Source organism: Bombyx mori, chromosome 2 (assembly GCF_030269925.1).
Source record: "Bombyx mori chromosome 2, ASM3026992v2".
NCBI classification, from domain to species: Eukaryota; Metazoa; Arthropoda; class Insecta; order Lepidoptera; family Bombycidae; genus Bombyx; species Bombyx mori.
The window spans coordinates 3992129-4008492 of NC_085108.1; the positions used below are offsets into that span (position 1 = coordinate 3992129).

A 16364-nucleotide genomic window follows, 5' to 3' on the forward strand; every position below is an offset into this window, starting at 1 on the left:
AGCACGGCTCTTGCTAGGGTTCGTGTTAGCAACGTCATCAGGTTTGAGCCCCGTGAGCTCACCTACTAGTTAAGGCGACGCTGATCTAGCCTCTCAAGGCTCTCAGCTTAGGTAGGAAGAAAAAAAACAAAAAAAGTAACGCCTTCCGGTTCACAGAGTGGGTCTACGGCCACTGTGCTGTTGACGTGCAGACCTCATGTCTCAGGATGAGTGACAGCATACACGTCATGATGTCTATGGGCCCCGGTAGTCGCTTAGTGCTATTTGGGTCGTGTAACCGGACTATATACGTATCCATATTTATACTTGTAATTGATAATATTATAAATGTGAATGTGTATTTGTTTGTCTTACTTTCACGTCGATACGTCGGATTGACATGACTTTTTTTTGGTCAGTACAGTGACAGGTTACCTTTTATTCCTAAAATTCTCATTACCACGAGAAACTACACTGAAATTGTTCGTTGACAACGCGAGTGAAGCCGCAGGAAATGCTAGTTAAAATCAACTTTTAGTAAATTTATCGAGTTTCGATTTTATTATCTTAGTCTTAAGGAGCACAATCTACGACGTGTGCTTCGCAAGTTGCTCCAATTATATTAGATCGCGGTCCGCAGGTACTGGCGTCGCTACTGGTCCCTGGGTAAAGCCGGCGGCATCTTCGTTGAAGGGATGGAGTCTGCGCAGCCTGAGATCTTAATGTACCATGAGACCCTCGAAAACAACCTCGCCAGAGATAAGGATGAGATGTCTATTGCGAAAAAGAAAGGTTTGTTTGAAAAATATGAGGCCGTCAGCGCAGAAGTGGCCTAACCTACAATTTTTCATCATCATGCTTATATTATTATGTATAGTTCAATTTATTTAAAATTTTTATGAAAAATCGGCCTATCCATAGTTTCACTCATAGATAACAGATAGCTTTGTAAACATTATTTTGGCGCGTATTGTTTTTTAGTCTACTCAAATTCAAATTCATGAAAACTTAAGCTTCATTGCTCCATAATAACTATGGTAAGCTTAGGCCACTTTTGCGCTGACGGTTTCATATATTATTAGGTCTTAAATTCATAAGTAATTCTGATAGTACATATCGACGCTTGAAAGGCAAACGTGACTAAGCGACAATGCGTGAACTTTACAGTAGACTAATTTAAAGTTGAAATACCTGAAAAAAAAATATTTTAACGAATCTAGCTGTAGGATTGAAATTATTTGAATAGACCTAGAAATATATATTTTTTGCGCGTCGAATATGGTTATTGTCTATCATTTATGTACAAAGCAGTTATTGTCGCTTAGTCACGTTTGCCTTTCAAGCGTCGATATATAAACATTTTTTTTTAATTAGTTAATTTATTAAAAAATCTTTACGTATTTTTCGTAAACTTTCAAGATATCAAAAAGTAAATCAAGTAACCCATTGCAATATATGTAATATGCTCATAATTTTTTTTATTGCCCTTGTAGGCAGACGAGCATACGGCCCACCTGATGGTGAGTGGTTACCGTCGCCCATGGACTTCAGCAATGCCAGGGGCAGAGCCAAGCCGCTGCCTATCGCTTAATACTTCATAATCATATTAAAACTTCAAAATTATTAGAGGTGAAAGAGAAGATTGAGTCGCCGCCGGAGGAGGGAGACATCAGACCAGACGACACCGAGACTCAAGCGGAAGCTCTCAAATCGCAATTGGAACTGAAAAACATCAAGTCCGAACTCAACCTCAGCGACCACACCCAGATCATCAAGTACGAGCCGAACGTCAAACATGGCGCCTGTAAGGTTGAGGGTACGTACAGATTTCATTTGCAAACTTTATCTACATATATACAAGAGCGACTACTGCACGCCACGTACGGCAAGTGTGCTCATGAGTAATACATTCGTGTTATTTCGTTTTTGAAGTGAAAACTTTTTAGAATCGTTGTGATTTCAAACCGGATGCAACGGAAAAAACGACAGGTAAGAGACACAAATACAAAAATGTGTAGGATGAAGCCAACAAAGAGTGAGACAGAAACATACATACTATTTAATACAGCGCCATCTGTGAGATTTTTTAATACTAACGTGTGTATGAAAGCTCTTGTAGTGAATTTTAATTTAGGATTATACGTGAAATTAAAATATCAATTCACAGAGGCGCTACCTTACAATTATTTACTAATGACAAAATTTTACATATACTTAAGACGTTTAGGATAATTGTATTTTAATTTTGGAAGGTTTCACTTCTACCACGTGTGAATTGCACACATGTAATTTTTTCTTTTTTTAAAGATTTTATGATCTGGTAACTAAGACCTTTAGGTCATGTCTTATTTTAATTTATAATCTTAATTTTAAGAAAAAATGATAATATGGAGTGAAATGAAATGAAATGATAAGAGATGATATGGGATGAAATATATAATCTCAGTAAAATGGTGGTCATTTACTGAAATTTTTTCAATGTGTTTTTTGGAGGATCCCGTGAAGTTATGTCCAGCGACTTAGTTTCATTTTCCCACATTTGTGCAATTTCACAGATATTGAACAGTTTATAAACCACCGTTATTACACATTTAAACCTGAAGAAACACTAAATAGACAAAATAAAACAAATCACACAACTTCACTCCTCGCGTTCCCGTCAAAAAGTCTGTTATTTCGTACATTAATGATTGTCAAAGAGTCCGAAATATTTAATCAACTCAATTTGAGATTCGAAAGAATGATGAGATTTAAGTTTTCTTTTGGTAATTGATTTAATAATTTTAGTCTACATGCTGAGATCTCGGAAAAATGTACTAATTTATATATTATTAATACAGCGATTGCTGATGTATGTAAATAAACAAACGTTCAAACATTGCAACTCTGCGAGAATATAATCTTGAAAATCGGTAAACGAAAAATAAAAACCAAAACGCGCATAATCGATTTTTACAATTTTGGCCAACGAAACGTAACCTAGTGTTGTAATCCGCAGGCTCGTCAATAAAAATGGAGGAGAAGTTCATTCAGCACAAACAGAACAGCGAGGGTCAAGACATGCTGGACATTGAGGACTCCATACCGACCGCCTTCCTGGTTCAGAAGCCGACCCACAAGCCGCTGTACGCCGCCCAGGCCGAGCCCGCCGACCGGCCCCAGGAGATCGTCAAGGTGGAGAACGTCAAGGTCGAAACTCCAGAACAAGACACGAAGGACCAGCTGGTCAACAACCTGGAGGAGCTTCGCAAGATGGCCGAAGCCGTATCTTCGCAGCTCGACGCGGCTAAAAAAGCCGAGGAGATCAAACAGGAGAGTCTTAAGTCGGAGACCAGCGAACCTGACAGCGCTCAAGCGTACCTCCACTCGAAGATCTTAGAAGGAAAATGGTTCTCGATACTAAGGCACGAGAGTTCATTCTTGAACAGCATCAATGATGGAGACGACGTGGCGTACTGCGACAACGAGCACACGTGCGCCGAGGTGGCGGTGGCGCAGGGACACAAGTGGGACGTCTCCAACAACCTGCATCTGCTGCGCGACCCCAGCCTCTTCACGCTCAACAGCATGGTGACCAGCGTGCAGGTGCCCCCGCCCAGCGTGTGCGCCGACAGCAGCCTCACCATGTCCGGCCTGCACCCAGACGTGATGGAAGCCAGCCTGGCCGGGGACGCGGCGATGGATGAAGACGAGAACAAAGAACAGGTACTTTTGAAGTGAAACTTCTTTAGAATCGTAACTAGACCTTAGTACTTATGCCTCAAGGTGGGTGACGCATTTACGTTGTAGATGTCTATGGGCTCCAGTAACCATTTAAAACTAGGTGGGCTGTGAGCTCGTTCACCCAACTAAGCAATAAAAAAAATAAAAACATCTATCATAATTAGAGGAGTAGGTAGATTGATTTAAGGTCGTTGACGTCAAAAGTAGAGGATAATATAGATATGCCTCCATATGTGTATGCCATAATATTATACACATAATATGTTTATATATAACATACATAATATTTATAGATATAAATACTCGTATTTAAATATATACATATACATATCATCAATATATACATATTAAATTAAAACATATATAAACAAATATTATCAATTAGATGACTGTGCTAACTCTCTGAGAAACAGTTCTCGAACCTTCGTCTTAAACGCTTCACGTGTAGTGGCAATTATCTGTTTAGGAGAACGACTTAGAGAAGGAGCTCCAAGCGGACAGGCTGAAGCTTGACGCGGCGGCCCAGCGCGCCAAGGCGAGCAGCCTCACCAGCCTCGGCCTGCTCAACTTCAACGCGCTGTCCACCTACGTCACGTGCGACAGCCCGCCGCCCATACAGATGTCGCCCGACGAGCTCGAGCAGCTCGACTACTGCAAGATATACGGACTGCCCAAGAAGATCAGCGGGAACTTCGTGACCAGGGACCTCAGGTACCGCGACCTGCTGCTAACTAATATGATAAATGAACCCGCGCGGACTCACAAGAGGTCCTACCACCAGTAAATACGCAAATTAGAAATTCGCGGGTTTTGATTTGTGACGTTATCCGTGTTTGTGACTTATCATTGTGAACTACTAAATAACCCGGCAGACTTTGTAGTGCCTCAATTGATAAATAAAAGACACATCAAGGGGGCACATCAAAGGAAAAACAAAATTGTTTCTTTTTATATAATTCAGAGCTTTTTTATATTTTCTCACCTTTTAAACCTTCTCTGGACTTCCACGAATAATTCAAGACCAAAATTAGCCAAATCGATCCAGCCATTCTCGAGTTTTAGCGAGACTAACGAACAGCAATTCATTTTTATATATATATATATAGATTATTATTGAAACTATTTATACTAGTATATTTATGCTAGTATTATTAAAACTGAGAGAAATAGAATTATTATTTATTATCTTTGGTTATTAGAATATTCTTAGTTAGAAGAATTACAATAGTATTAAAAACCAAAATAGCACACAAAAATAGATTACCGCTGGTAGTGGTGTCTATGAAGCCGCCGGTAAATAGGGCTCCAGAGTGAGACCTCCCACGAACCACAACATATCTAGGATGACTGCTCTTTCCTCCAGGCCCCTGACCCAGCAGAGTACTTTTATTATTATTAACAAGGCATTGCCAATGTTAGCGACCATTCGTCTTAAGTCGAAGTTAACATGTAGTCATTGAGATTGAACGTGCCAGGCACGGCTGGTGGCGGATCACGGATTCCGAGCAGCTGAGGGCGCTGATGGAGGCTCTCCATCCGCGAGGAGTTCGAGAACGGGAGCTGCACGCGTCCTTCGTCAACCACCTACCGACCGCCAACAACAAGGTACGCTGAGTATTACATTTGTTATTTTTACCGAATCTACTGGTAGATTTGGTTGGCTAGTATATTATAAATGTACCCCATATATTCTAATCGATGTTGTTCCGCAGCTGCACATAGACCTGGGCGATGTCCCGGTCGATTTGGACCCGGGTAACCTAGACCCGGGTAGCGAGGACCCGGGTGAGCACTCCGCCGGGTACCCGCCACCCGACTCGCCCTCGTCGTACTGCGCGCTCACCGCGAGACGGGTCGATCTGAATCTATTGCAAATGGTACGCTACATTTACTTTGTATGATAATGAATATATTTTATTTGAACGAAAAAAATATTAAATCATGATTGTACCACCGCTGACTTCCCATACCTTCATACCTTCCCATAACCATAAATCTTACATCAAAGCCATAAGCAAGGTAGATCAAAAGTTGTGATGGCTTAAATATGTGACCCTTAAAAACTTGAATAACACAAATTGGGATAGTGATTTGTCGATAAAAATCCCCATATTTTACCCCCTTAAGTCTCCAACACCGGTGCACGGACACATTGCGTACAACTGTTTTTGGATAGCATTCAATTTTACACACGAAGAGAACGTTTTATTGACATTCATCTACTGACAGATACATTGAGGAATATACGCATTATTATTATTATTATTGCTTAGATGGGTGGACGAGCTCACAGCCCACCTGGTGTTAATTGGTTACTGGATCTACAACGTAAATGCGCTACCCATCTTGAGATATAAGTTCTAAGGTCTCAGTATAGTTACAACGGCTGCCTCACTCTTCAAACCGAAACGCATTACTGCTTCACGGCAGAAATAGGCAGGGCGGTGGTACCTACCCGCGCGGACTCACAAGAGGTCCTACTACCAGTCATATACGCATCAGTAAATAACACGTTGGTCCGTTCAGATCCGCACCGTTCTTGATTCTACATTACACAACGCCCTCCACACCGCCGGAGACAAGAATAGATAGAGATAGATCGTGCGTGCGAAGGTGATACAAAAGGGTGGTCACGACCCTCAGCAGTGAGGAATACGACGCAGGAGGAAATAATGAGGATTAGAAGAGTGTTTGAGAGTTAGATAACTAAAGTAACGTATACTTGTAGGTAGAGCAGCTGGAGGAGCGCGTGGCGGCGGCGTCGCTGCAGACCAAGGGCTGGCGGCCGTCGCGCGGGGCGGCGGGGGCGGCGGCGGGGGGGTTGGGGGGCGCGGAGCTGGTGGCGCGCGCGCGGCTCAAGCTGGCGGCCGTGGAGGCGCACATTGAGAGGAGATACCTCAAACCGCCTTTGGTACAAAGGTATGCTAGGTAATGCAACGCCACTCCCATCGTTACGCTTCTGTCTGCCCCCGGGACGCACTGTGCCGTGGTCGACACTGCTCATACTACGAATATCCTTTAAACGTACTCAAAAACGGCTCGGCTAGCGGTAGGCAGCGGCTTGGCTCTGCCCCTGGCATTGCTGAAGTCCACGGGCGACGGTAACCACTCACCATCAGGTGGGCCGTATGCTCGTCTGCCTACAAGGTCAATAAAATATAGGTATACTTCATTTCTGTCTGTTAATTGAGAGCACGATTTTAATATCACACTTGAGTTGATAATGAGTTATTTAAAAAAAAAAATTAACGCCCAACTTAATATCGATAATTTTATTATCTGTGAACAACTAATATCTAATCTAGAGTTGTTACAATGTTACATGGCTGGATAATTTTTGGTGATACTACGTATTGTAAAATAATAAACAAAATATTCGTTTACTATAAATACTCATTAAATAAATTGCAAAATGCGATTTAAACGTATGATTTAATAACTAAGAGACTATTTGCGATAAGACCTTGCGTTTTGTAATTTGTCGAAAAGGAATTTTATTAACAACTCGACAAGTGTCAGTGTCTGCTCTATACGTATAGTATTAGAATTGCGTTAGTCTTTCGGCGCCGCAGAACCGCGCGGCGTCGCGAGCTCGCCGCAGCGTTGTGCGTCCCGGGGGACAGGGAAGCTTTGAACATGTGTGTTTTGGACGATTTTTTTTGTGGTGGGTAGTTTCATTATTTAAAAAAAGTGCTTGTATTATAAACTTATATTTATGCCTCAAATTGCATATGCCTTCGATTGTTAGCTAACTAAGAAATTAATTCTATAAAAACATTGTCTTGTGTGCTTAATTTCTGCGCTAAGTAGTTTTTTGTAAAATATGGCTTTGATCTGCCAATCGATTTTTATTAAATCGAATGTAAATTTTAATGTAACAATAATGTGGTTAATTTGAAAATTTAATATAGAACTTGCTTTAAAATGAGAATACCCTCCGTCTTTTTTGTGGTGGGACGAAAATAGGTTGACTATGAAATTAGAATAAATTGGATGGTCCCTAAATATAATAAGATTTTTTTAAATTTATTTGCCATATTGTTTCCCAAGCTTTTTTTGGTCTATTAGTATGATGATAACCTTGCTATAATTGATTAAGGCGGCTACTTTGATGACAGAGCGAGAAGGCGCTAGTTATTTTCATATTAAGTTATATCCATTAAAGCTACTTATATCCGTCTTATTATCATTTAAATCGCTGCAGAGAAACGCCCTAATGCACGAGTTTGTTGTTAAAAATGTTTGAAATAATCGCATGGTACCTTAATTAAAAAAATATTATATTATCTGCAAGTCGCAGTTTCTCTTAATGCTGCATTTCTGCATGTTATTTCCCAATGACAATTTTAAACTAACATTAACTTTGTAAGATGAACACACCGCTATTTTTAGTTCCATCTTAATATATATAAATTACGTGTCACGTTGTTTGTCCGCGATGGACACCTAAACCACTGAACCGATTTAAACTTTTTTTTATTTTAAATATGTGTTTTGTTCCAACTTAGGCCATAGGATGGTTTTTATTTAATTGAATGGTCGCAATATTTATTAATTAACAATAAAATGACTTCTTAGGTTGATTATTGTTATTAATGGTTTCATAAGTCTAAAACAGATGGCGCCTTAAATCAGTTTTTACAGACAATTGTAATACTGTCTGACATTAAAATCTCATAGATGGCGCTGTATTAAAAATACCAACGTTTCCCATAACCTACAATTTAATGGCACAAACACCACGTGTTGCTGAGGCTAAAGTATAAGTGAAATTTATTTCGTAGTAAACGCAATACAGGGAAATCCAATTGTTCTTACTTTGTTATTTTTTGGTATTAGCATAGCCGGCCACGTGTTATTTAGAAACAAAAACCTTAGCCACAGCAACGTGTGGGCGAGTCTGCTAGTCAATGATAAACTATAGAGAGCTGACTTTAAATGTGAGAAATAATAATTATTTGACGATGACAAGTATGTCTTGACGAAAATTATGGATAACCTAGTTTTCGTTTGTTTTATGAACGAAGTACCGACGGTGTGTGTAACAGATTGTGTTAAATTTATTAAAAAAAAATTAACGTTAACTAATAATTGCGTATTTACGTGGAAAACATTTTTGGATATTAAAAATATTGGTGTGAAAATATTTAATTTAATAACATAGTCAATTAGCATATCCACGCTTGAAAGGCAAACGTGACTAAGCGACAATGCGTGAACTTTACAGTAAACTAATTTAAAGTTGAAATACCTGAAAACCAAATCTATTTTAACGAATCTAGCTAGTAGCTGTAGGATTGAAATGATTTTAATAGAACTAGAAATATATTTTTTTGCACATCGAATATGGTTATTGCCTATCATTTATGTACAAAGCAATTATTGTCGCTTAGTAACGTTTGCCTTTCAAGCGTCGATATTATAAATATAATTTATTTATATATTACTTATAAAAAAAGCAACTTATTTACTTACATAAAAAAAGTAACTCTTGCTTATCGAAGCTTGAATCTGTAATTACATCGCTTTTAATGACTACGTAATCATTCGTAATGCTTGCTTACAGCACAGCGGAAGCGAACCTGGGAGCGATGTTGTCAGGCGAGCACGGCAACACGTCCGCGCCGTCGCCGCAGAACTCTGACGGCGGGAACGAGTCTAAAGGTGAGGTTCTTATTGCTAAATAATATACAGCTGGTCTTAAATGACTACTCGAGCTTACGAAGATGCCACATTTTTTGAAGTGAAACTTCTGTAGAATCGTTGTGAAACTCAACTCGATGAAACGAAAAAATAAGTCCATTGAGACACAACACACATAAATGTTTAATTTTTTTTTGGAACGAAGTTCCTTACGGCATGCTTGGAGGGGATAGGGATTTTGCTGCGCGACCGAACTGAAAAAAATGTGATAGTAAAACCGTAAGAAAAAATCCGTGGAAAAAAGTGCGTGGAATAAAACCGTTAAATGAGACGTGCGCAGGCGCGACAGTCGCATACACAAGCGAGTAGTGTATAATACCTTTCTCTTTCTCCTTCTTTCTTTTCGTTCTCTAATCCCTTCTCTCTCTATTTAGTAATTATTTCTATTTCTATGTAATTTTATGTTGTCAACCAAAAATAAAGAGATATATTTTGTTATTTTAATTGATAATTTGAATTACTATTTTTTTTATTTTACGTAATTTATTATTTCCTAAAATACTGAATTTCCTAAATACTTTCCCGTTCTTAAATAAAAACTAATCAGCAAAATTTAAGAGAAAACCAAGAAAACCTACATAAAATTGAGCACCATTTCTTTTTTTGCAAGTTGTGTCGATTCTACATTAGCCGAAGGAACTTCGCTCCTACCTGGTGTCCCACGACACCACATCTTTAATTATTATTGCTTTTTTTATTGCTTAGATGGGTGGACGAGCTCATAGCCCACCTGGTGTTAAGTGGTTACTGCAGCCCATAGACATCTACAATGTAAATGCGCCACCCACCTTGAGATAGAAGTTCTAAGGTCTCAGTATACTGTTTGTCGGAAAGCATTACTGCTTCACAACAAAACCTACCTACCTCAAAACTACTATAGCGAGAGCTCAGTCGGTGTCTAAGAGTCCTAGATGAAATTACAAATCGAGACTACACAACGCCCCCTTTTTTTCTGGGTCTCTTACCGCCCCCTTTTAGGCACGCAGCGCCCCGCCCACAAGGGGGCGTTATCACTCACTTTGGGAAAGGTTGGTATGGAGCATAAACATTTTATATTTCTTGGTTATGATCCGCAATCACTCCGTAGACCGTGAGCAGATGAGCTGATAATGATGAGTCACCAATCCGAACTGACTAGACGATGTCTCTACGTCGATTATAGAGTCAAAGTCGTTGAACTAGTTCGTGAGAGATTCGTTGCTAGAGAGGGCGCTTGTTCAGAGGATCGTGTGCCAGTCGGTTTGGACGATTGTTGATGGAGGGAAATTGTATGTGAGAGAATGATGCAGTGCAGGAGTCACGACCCGCAGTAGTGAGAGAAGCGGCATTTATGTCGAAGATGTCTATGGGCTCCGGTAACGACTTAACACCAGGTGAACCGTGAGCTCGTCCACCAATCTAAGCAGTAACAAAAAAAGGTGAAAATATCGGGCGCTAGAAATCATTTATTCTCAAAGTTGGCAGTCGACAAGTTTGAGAACCCCTGCTCTATACTAACATTGACATTAGCACGTGACGTTTTCAGACAACAAGGGCATAGCCCGCGGGCTGGCCACGTGGAGGGACGCCGTGGCGCGCTGCAGCACGTCAGCGCAGCTCGCCATGCTGCTGCACGCGCTGGAGACCGCCGTCGCCTGGGACAAGAGCGTCATGAAAGCCGTGAGTGTCGCCAGGGACTGCCTTAGAACAATATGAAAGCATTTTAAAAATGCCGTTTGAATCTGATAATACTAGCGGCCCGCTCCGGCTTTGCTCGGGTCTTTACGAAAATTAAAAAAAAAAAAAATTATAATAATAGATTAAAAAAACTAACAAAATACACTTTTATAGAAAATCCAACTTAAAAAATAGAAAATAAATTTAAATTAAAAATAGTATAAGAAAAAATTATAATAGAACAAAACAAATTTTTGTTTGACCACCAAAACTATATTTATAAATTCAATAAGTACCATGCGTCCACACCCTTAACCAACACTCACACTCAAACAAACAGACTTTTTGGCGGGAACGCGTGGAGTGAAGCTGTGTGGTTTGTTTTATTTTGTCTATTTAGTGTTTCTTCAGGTTTAAATGTGTAATAACGGTGGTTTATTAACTGTTTAATATCTGTGAAAGTACACAAATGTGGGAAAATGAAACAAAGCCGCTGGACGTAGCTTCTCGGAATCCTCCAAAAAGTCCACTGAACAAATATCAGTAAATAACCACCATTTTACTAAGATTATATTTCATCCTATATCATCTCATTTAATTTAATTTCATCCCAGTTGATTAATGTCTCAAATTTATCATCTTCATTTCACTTCACTCCATATTATAATTTTTCATAAAAATAAGAATATTAATTAAAATAAGACATGACTTAAAGGTCTTAGTGATGAGGTCATAAAATCTCTTAAAAAAAAAAACTAACAAACACACGCGCACACATGACCACCATAAGTTTATTGGAAGTAAACCGTTCTCATCCTTATTGCGATCGACAGAACTGTCAGTTTTGTCTGAACGGCGACAATGAGGATCAGCTGCTGCTCTGTGACGCGTGCGACAAGGGCTACCACACCTACTGCTTCAAGCCGCGGATGGACAAGATACCCGAGGGAGACTGGTCAGTTCCTACCCCATATTGATCTATAAACTGGTGGTAGGATCTCTTGTGAGTACCGAGTGCGACGAGCTCACAGTCCTCCTGGTGTTAAGTTGTTACCGGGGTTACCCATAGACATCTACAACGTAAATGCCGCCACCTATCTTGAGATATGAGTTCTAAGGTCTCAGTATAGTTACAACGGTTGCCTCACTCTTCAGATCGAAACGCATTACTGCTTCACGGCAGAAATAGGCGGGGTGGTGGTACATACCCGCGTAGACTCCCAAGAGGTCCTACCACCAGTGATTAAGCAAATAATTTTGCGGGTTTTGATTTTTATCACACGATGTTATTCCTTCACCGTGGAAGTCAATCGTGAACATTTGTTGAGTACGTATTTCATTAGGAAAATTGGTACCCGTCTGAGATTCGAACACCGGTGCATCGCTTCAACACGAATGCACCGGACGTCTTATCCGTTAGGCCGCGACGACTATTGAACGTTTGTCCAGGTACTGCTGGGAGTGCGTGAACAAGGCGCGCGGGGAGCGCGTGTGCATCGTGTGCGGCGGCGCCAGCCCGGGCCGCGTCATCCCGTGCGCGCTGTGCGTGCGGGCCTACCACCAGGACTGCCACTACCCGCCACTCGCCAAGGTATCCAACATCAGCAGCCTATAGTTTTTTTTGATGTTATACTTCTTTAGGCGCGTTATGAAAAATTGATGAGAGTGAAATTTTACGATGCGCGCGCACCGTGACACAAAATTAACAGAAATGAAGTTGCCCACTAAATCGCTCATTACAATACGACCGACGTAACTTGGCGAGTCTGAATATAGCCGCAGGTGAACTTTCCGAACCGTACCGAGAATTACCGAATTTATACGATGTCAAGAAAAAGGATGTCCAATATGCGTGTTTGAGGATGTTGTTTAATCGATTTTTTGTTTGTAAATTGATTAAAATTTAAATAAAAAAATAAAAAAAATTATAAAAATAAAGTATAACTTTTTACGCGCGTCCATAAGTGCACGCACCCTTTTATTTTGAAGTGAAACTTCTTTAGATTTGTTGTGATTTCAAACTCGATGAAACGAAAAAATAAGTCCATAGAGACACGAACAGATAAACGTATAGGATTCAGCCGGCGAGAGAATGAGATAGAACACATTAGACATTCTCAGTGTAGTGTTTTAGACAAAATTTTACATATACTTAACCCTCAGACACAGTCCACTGAGTTTCTCGCCGGATCTTCTCAGTGAGTCGAGTATCCGATCCGGTGGTAGAGCTCACCTACTAGTTAAGGTTCCGCTGATATAGCCTCTCAAGGCCATCAGCTTAGGTAGGAAAAAAATATATACTTAGACATTTAGGATAATTGTATTTAAATTTTTGAAGGTTTCACTTCTACCACGTGTGAATTGCACACATGTTTTTTTTTTTTTTTGATAAATTGTGTTTTTTAAAAATTATATTTAAATACGAATTACATATTGAGAAAATGATGAAATATGTAATAATATTTTTCGATCTTACCCCGACAGAATAATAAAAAAATATGAACTGGTTATTTAAAGAAAAAATCAAAATTATCGATTTTCTAAAAATAAATCGTAGCTAAATCGATTTATCGCCCCCGAAATCCCCTGTATACTAAGTAATATGAAAATCGTTGGAGTCGTTTCCGAGATTCAGATTATATATATACAAGAATTGCTCGTTTAAAGATATAAGATAATAGAGATTTTGTAGACGCGAGATGAACAAACTACGAAAATATTTGAAATTTGATCGTTGCAAATGAAGGACACAGACTGCGGGAAGAAACGATAAGAAGCGGCAGTTCTGCATTAAAGGAAGGATGCACAATACCTTTATGTAGTCCTTGCTGCAGACTCGTACCACTCCGCGATGAGAAACACCAACGATTTCACTTATTTACGTATTTAACATAACAAAGACACGAAGCGCGCGCGCGGTTGTTCAGCCATATTTTTTCGTCTCGATGTCACCACACGATCTCGCTCGCACGCGTCCGTAGGTAAAGTGCCGGAGAGGGATGGGACAGGATTTGCAAAACCAAATTAAAATGTTGCTAATTTTCGAAACTTAAAACTAACTAAGTTTTAAACCAGCGCAATCAGATTTCGTCTTCGGATTGTCCGGTTTTAGAGTAGGTACATTATTTCTAGCGTTTCGAGTCCTTATTTAAATTCGAATATTAATCAACTGCCGTGAATGTTTTCAGAAGAAGAAATCACAACGATTCCAAAGAAGTTTCACTTCAAAAAAAAAAAGGGTGCGTGTACTTATGTACGCGCGTAAGAAGTTATACTTTATTTTTATTAATTTTTTTTATTTTCTTTTATTCAAAATTTAATCAATTTCAAAAAAAATCGATTAAACAACATCCTCAAACACGCATATTGGACATCCTTTTTCTTGACATCGTATAAATTCGGTAATTCTCGGTACGGTTCGGAAAGTTCACCTGCGGCTATATTCAGACTCGCCAAGTTACGTCGGACGTATTGTAATGAGCGATTTAGTCGGCAACTTCATTTCTGTTAAATTTGTGTCACGGTGCGCATCGTAAAATTTCACTCTCATCAATTTTTCATAACGCGCCTCTAAAGAAGTATAACTTCAAAAATTTGTCATTCATTCTCAATCATTATATAGTTAATATAAATCGCGATTTGTGCTACATACAGAACCCGCGCGGCAAGTGGTACTGCAACAACTGCATATCGCGCGCGCCGCCCAAGAAGCCGCGCAACGCGAAGAAACGAGACAACAAGCACAAAGACAAGGACAAGGACAGCAGCCTCGAACTCGACCACAGCATGGCGCCCAGGTGAGGGGAGCCCCCGCCGATACTGTACGAGGAGGCGTCGCGGCCTAGAGGATAAGACGTCCGGTGCATTCGTGTGTAGTGATGCACCGGTGTTCGAATCCCGCAGGCGGGTACCAATTTTCCTATTGAAATACGTACTTAACGAATGTTCACGATTGACTTCCACGGTGAAGGAATAACATCGTGTAATAAAAATCAAACCCGTAAAATTATAATTTGCGTAATTACTGGTGGTAGGACCTGTTGTGAGTCCGCGCGGGTAGGTACCACTGCCCTGCCTATTTCTGCCGTGAAGCAGTAATGCGTTTCGGTTTGAAGGGTGGGGCAGCCGTTGTAACTATACTGAGACCTTAGAACTCATATCTCAAGGTAGGTGGCGCATTTACGTTGTAGATATCTATGGGCTTCAATAACCACTGAACACCAGGTGTGCTGTAAGCTCGTCCAACCATCTAAGCAATAAAAAAAATTAAAAAACTAAGGTAAAAAACACTAAGGTATCAGTAGAGGCGGACGACTGAGGTGTTATCGACATTTTGGTATTGTGCTAATAAATTACCGTCAAATATTCTTTAAAAAAAATTTTGGTAGATTTTTTAGTAATTAAAAAAGTCGAGATCAAAATTTACTTACACTACAACAAAAACCACTAGTGATTGGTTGAAATTGTAAAGAACCCAATAGGAATATTGTTGTGTGATGTGTCCTGTTCCCTGTTGCAGCCCGGCGCCTTCCCACGCGTCCTCCTCCACCGCGGCCGAGGAGGGCGCAGCCCCGGACGCCGCCGACCTGCCGCGGGACTGCACGCACGCTTGCATTACTGGTCAGCCTCACAACATCAGTGTCGCCAATAGAACATAAGCGGAAATGTACTACGTACAATACGAGTTTGTCTTGATGACGCACTGACGAACATGCGGCTCAGTTAAAACGTATTTTTTATTTCTTTTGGAGACAAGTTGACAAACCATTCGGCTATAAGTGTGGGCCGCGTTTACAATCGCTACCAAATCGATCCACCCAAAAATATTTGAACTAACTTTTTTATTCTATTTTATTTAATTGAATTAATTAATGTTCATTGATCAACATTTTGAGGCGTTAGGGAAGTGTCGTCACAAACCACTAAAATATTACAAAAGATTTTCTATGGCAAATTTTGAAAGGTGTCCAATATAAGCCATCACTGAGAAAATTTCTTCCACCGAGTTAATATTTTTATTCAGAACTAGCTGAGTCCCGTGATGCTACCCGCGGTTATTTTTGTATCGCGGGTGACGCCGCGGCGCGAAGCTAGTCTAAAAAAGTAGCTTAAATTACTCCTTATATCATCAGCTAGCTACCTATCAGTGAAAATCCCGTCAAAATCGGTCCAGCCGGAACAAACAGACAGACAGACAAAATTGTAAAAAATGTTATTTTGGTCTATGTACCGTATATAATTTTTTTTCGTGCCTAAGCTGAGAGCCTTGAGAGGCTATTTCAGCTTCACCCTAACGTTTGTAG

The 16364-nt window shown here is 40.1% G+C and overlaps 1 protein-coding gene across 13 annotated transcripts in view; it reads left to right on the top strand.

Annotated features, from left to right (window-relative positions):
* LOC101745407 (bromodomain adjacent to zinc finger domain protein 2B) overlaps positions 1–16364 on the top strand; it is a 120711-nt gene that overhangs the window by 98002 nt on the left and 6345 nt on the right. For 12 of the 13 annotated variants that reach the window (XM_062672575.1, XM_021352649.3, XM_021352652.3 and 9 more), the window contains 13 exons: positions 620–771; positions 1607–1795; positions 2978–3684; positions 4169–4413; positions 5178–5307; positions 5415–5579; positions 6431–6630; positions 9269–9366; positions 10931–11064; positions 11895–12016; positions 12511–12652; positions 14716–14858; positions 15581–15681. In XM_062672575.1, coding sequence (XP_062528559.1) covers positions 620–771; positions 1607–1795; positions 2978–3684; positions 4169–4413; positions 5178–5307; positions 5415–5579; positions 6431–6630; positions 9269–9366; positions 10931–11064; positions 11895–12016; positions 12511–12652; positions 14716–14858; positions 15581–15681 — 2528 coding nt within the window. The remainder of the gene's footprint in view (positions 1–619; positions 772–1606; positions 1796–2977; positions 3685–4168; positions 4414–5177; positions 5308–5414; positions 5580–6430; positions 6631–9268; positions 9367–10930; positions 11065–11894; positions 12017–12510; positions 12653–14715; positions 14859–15580; positions 15682–16364) is intronic. The other variant, XM_021352651.3, reaches the window with a different exon arrangement.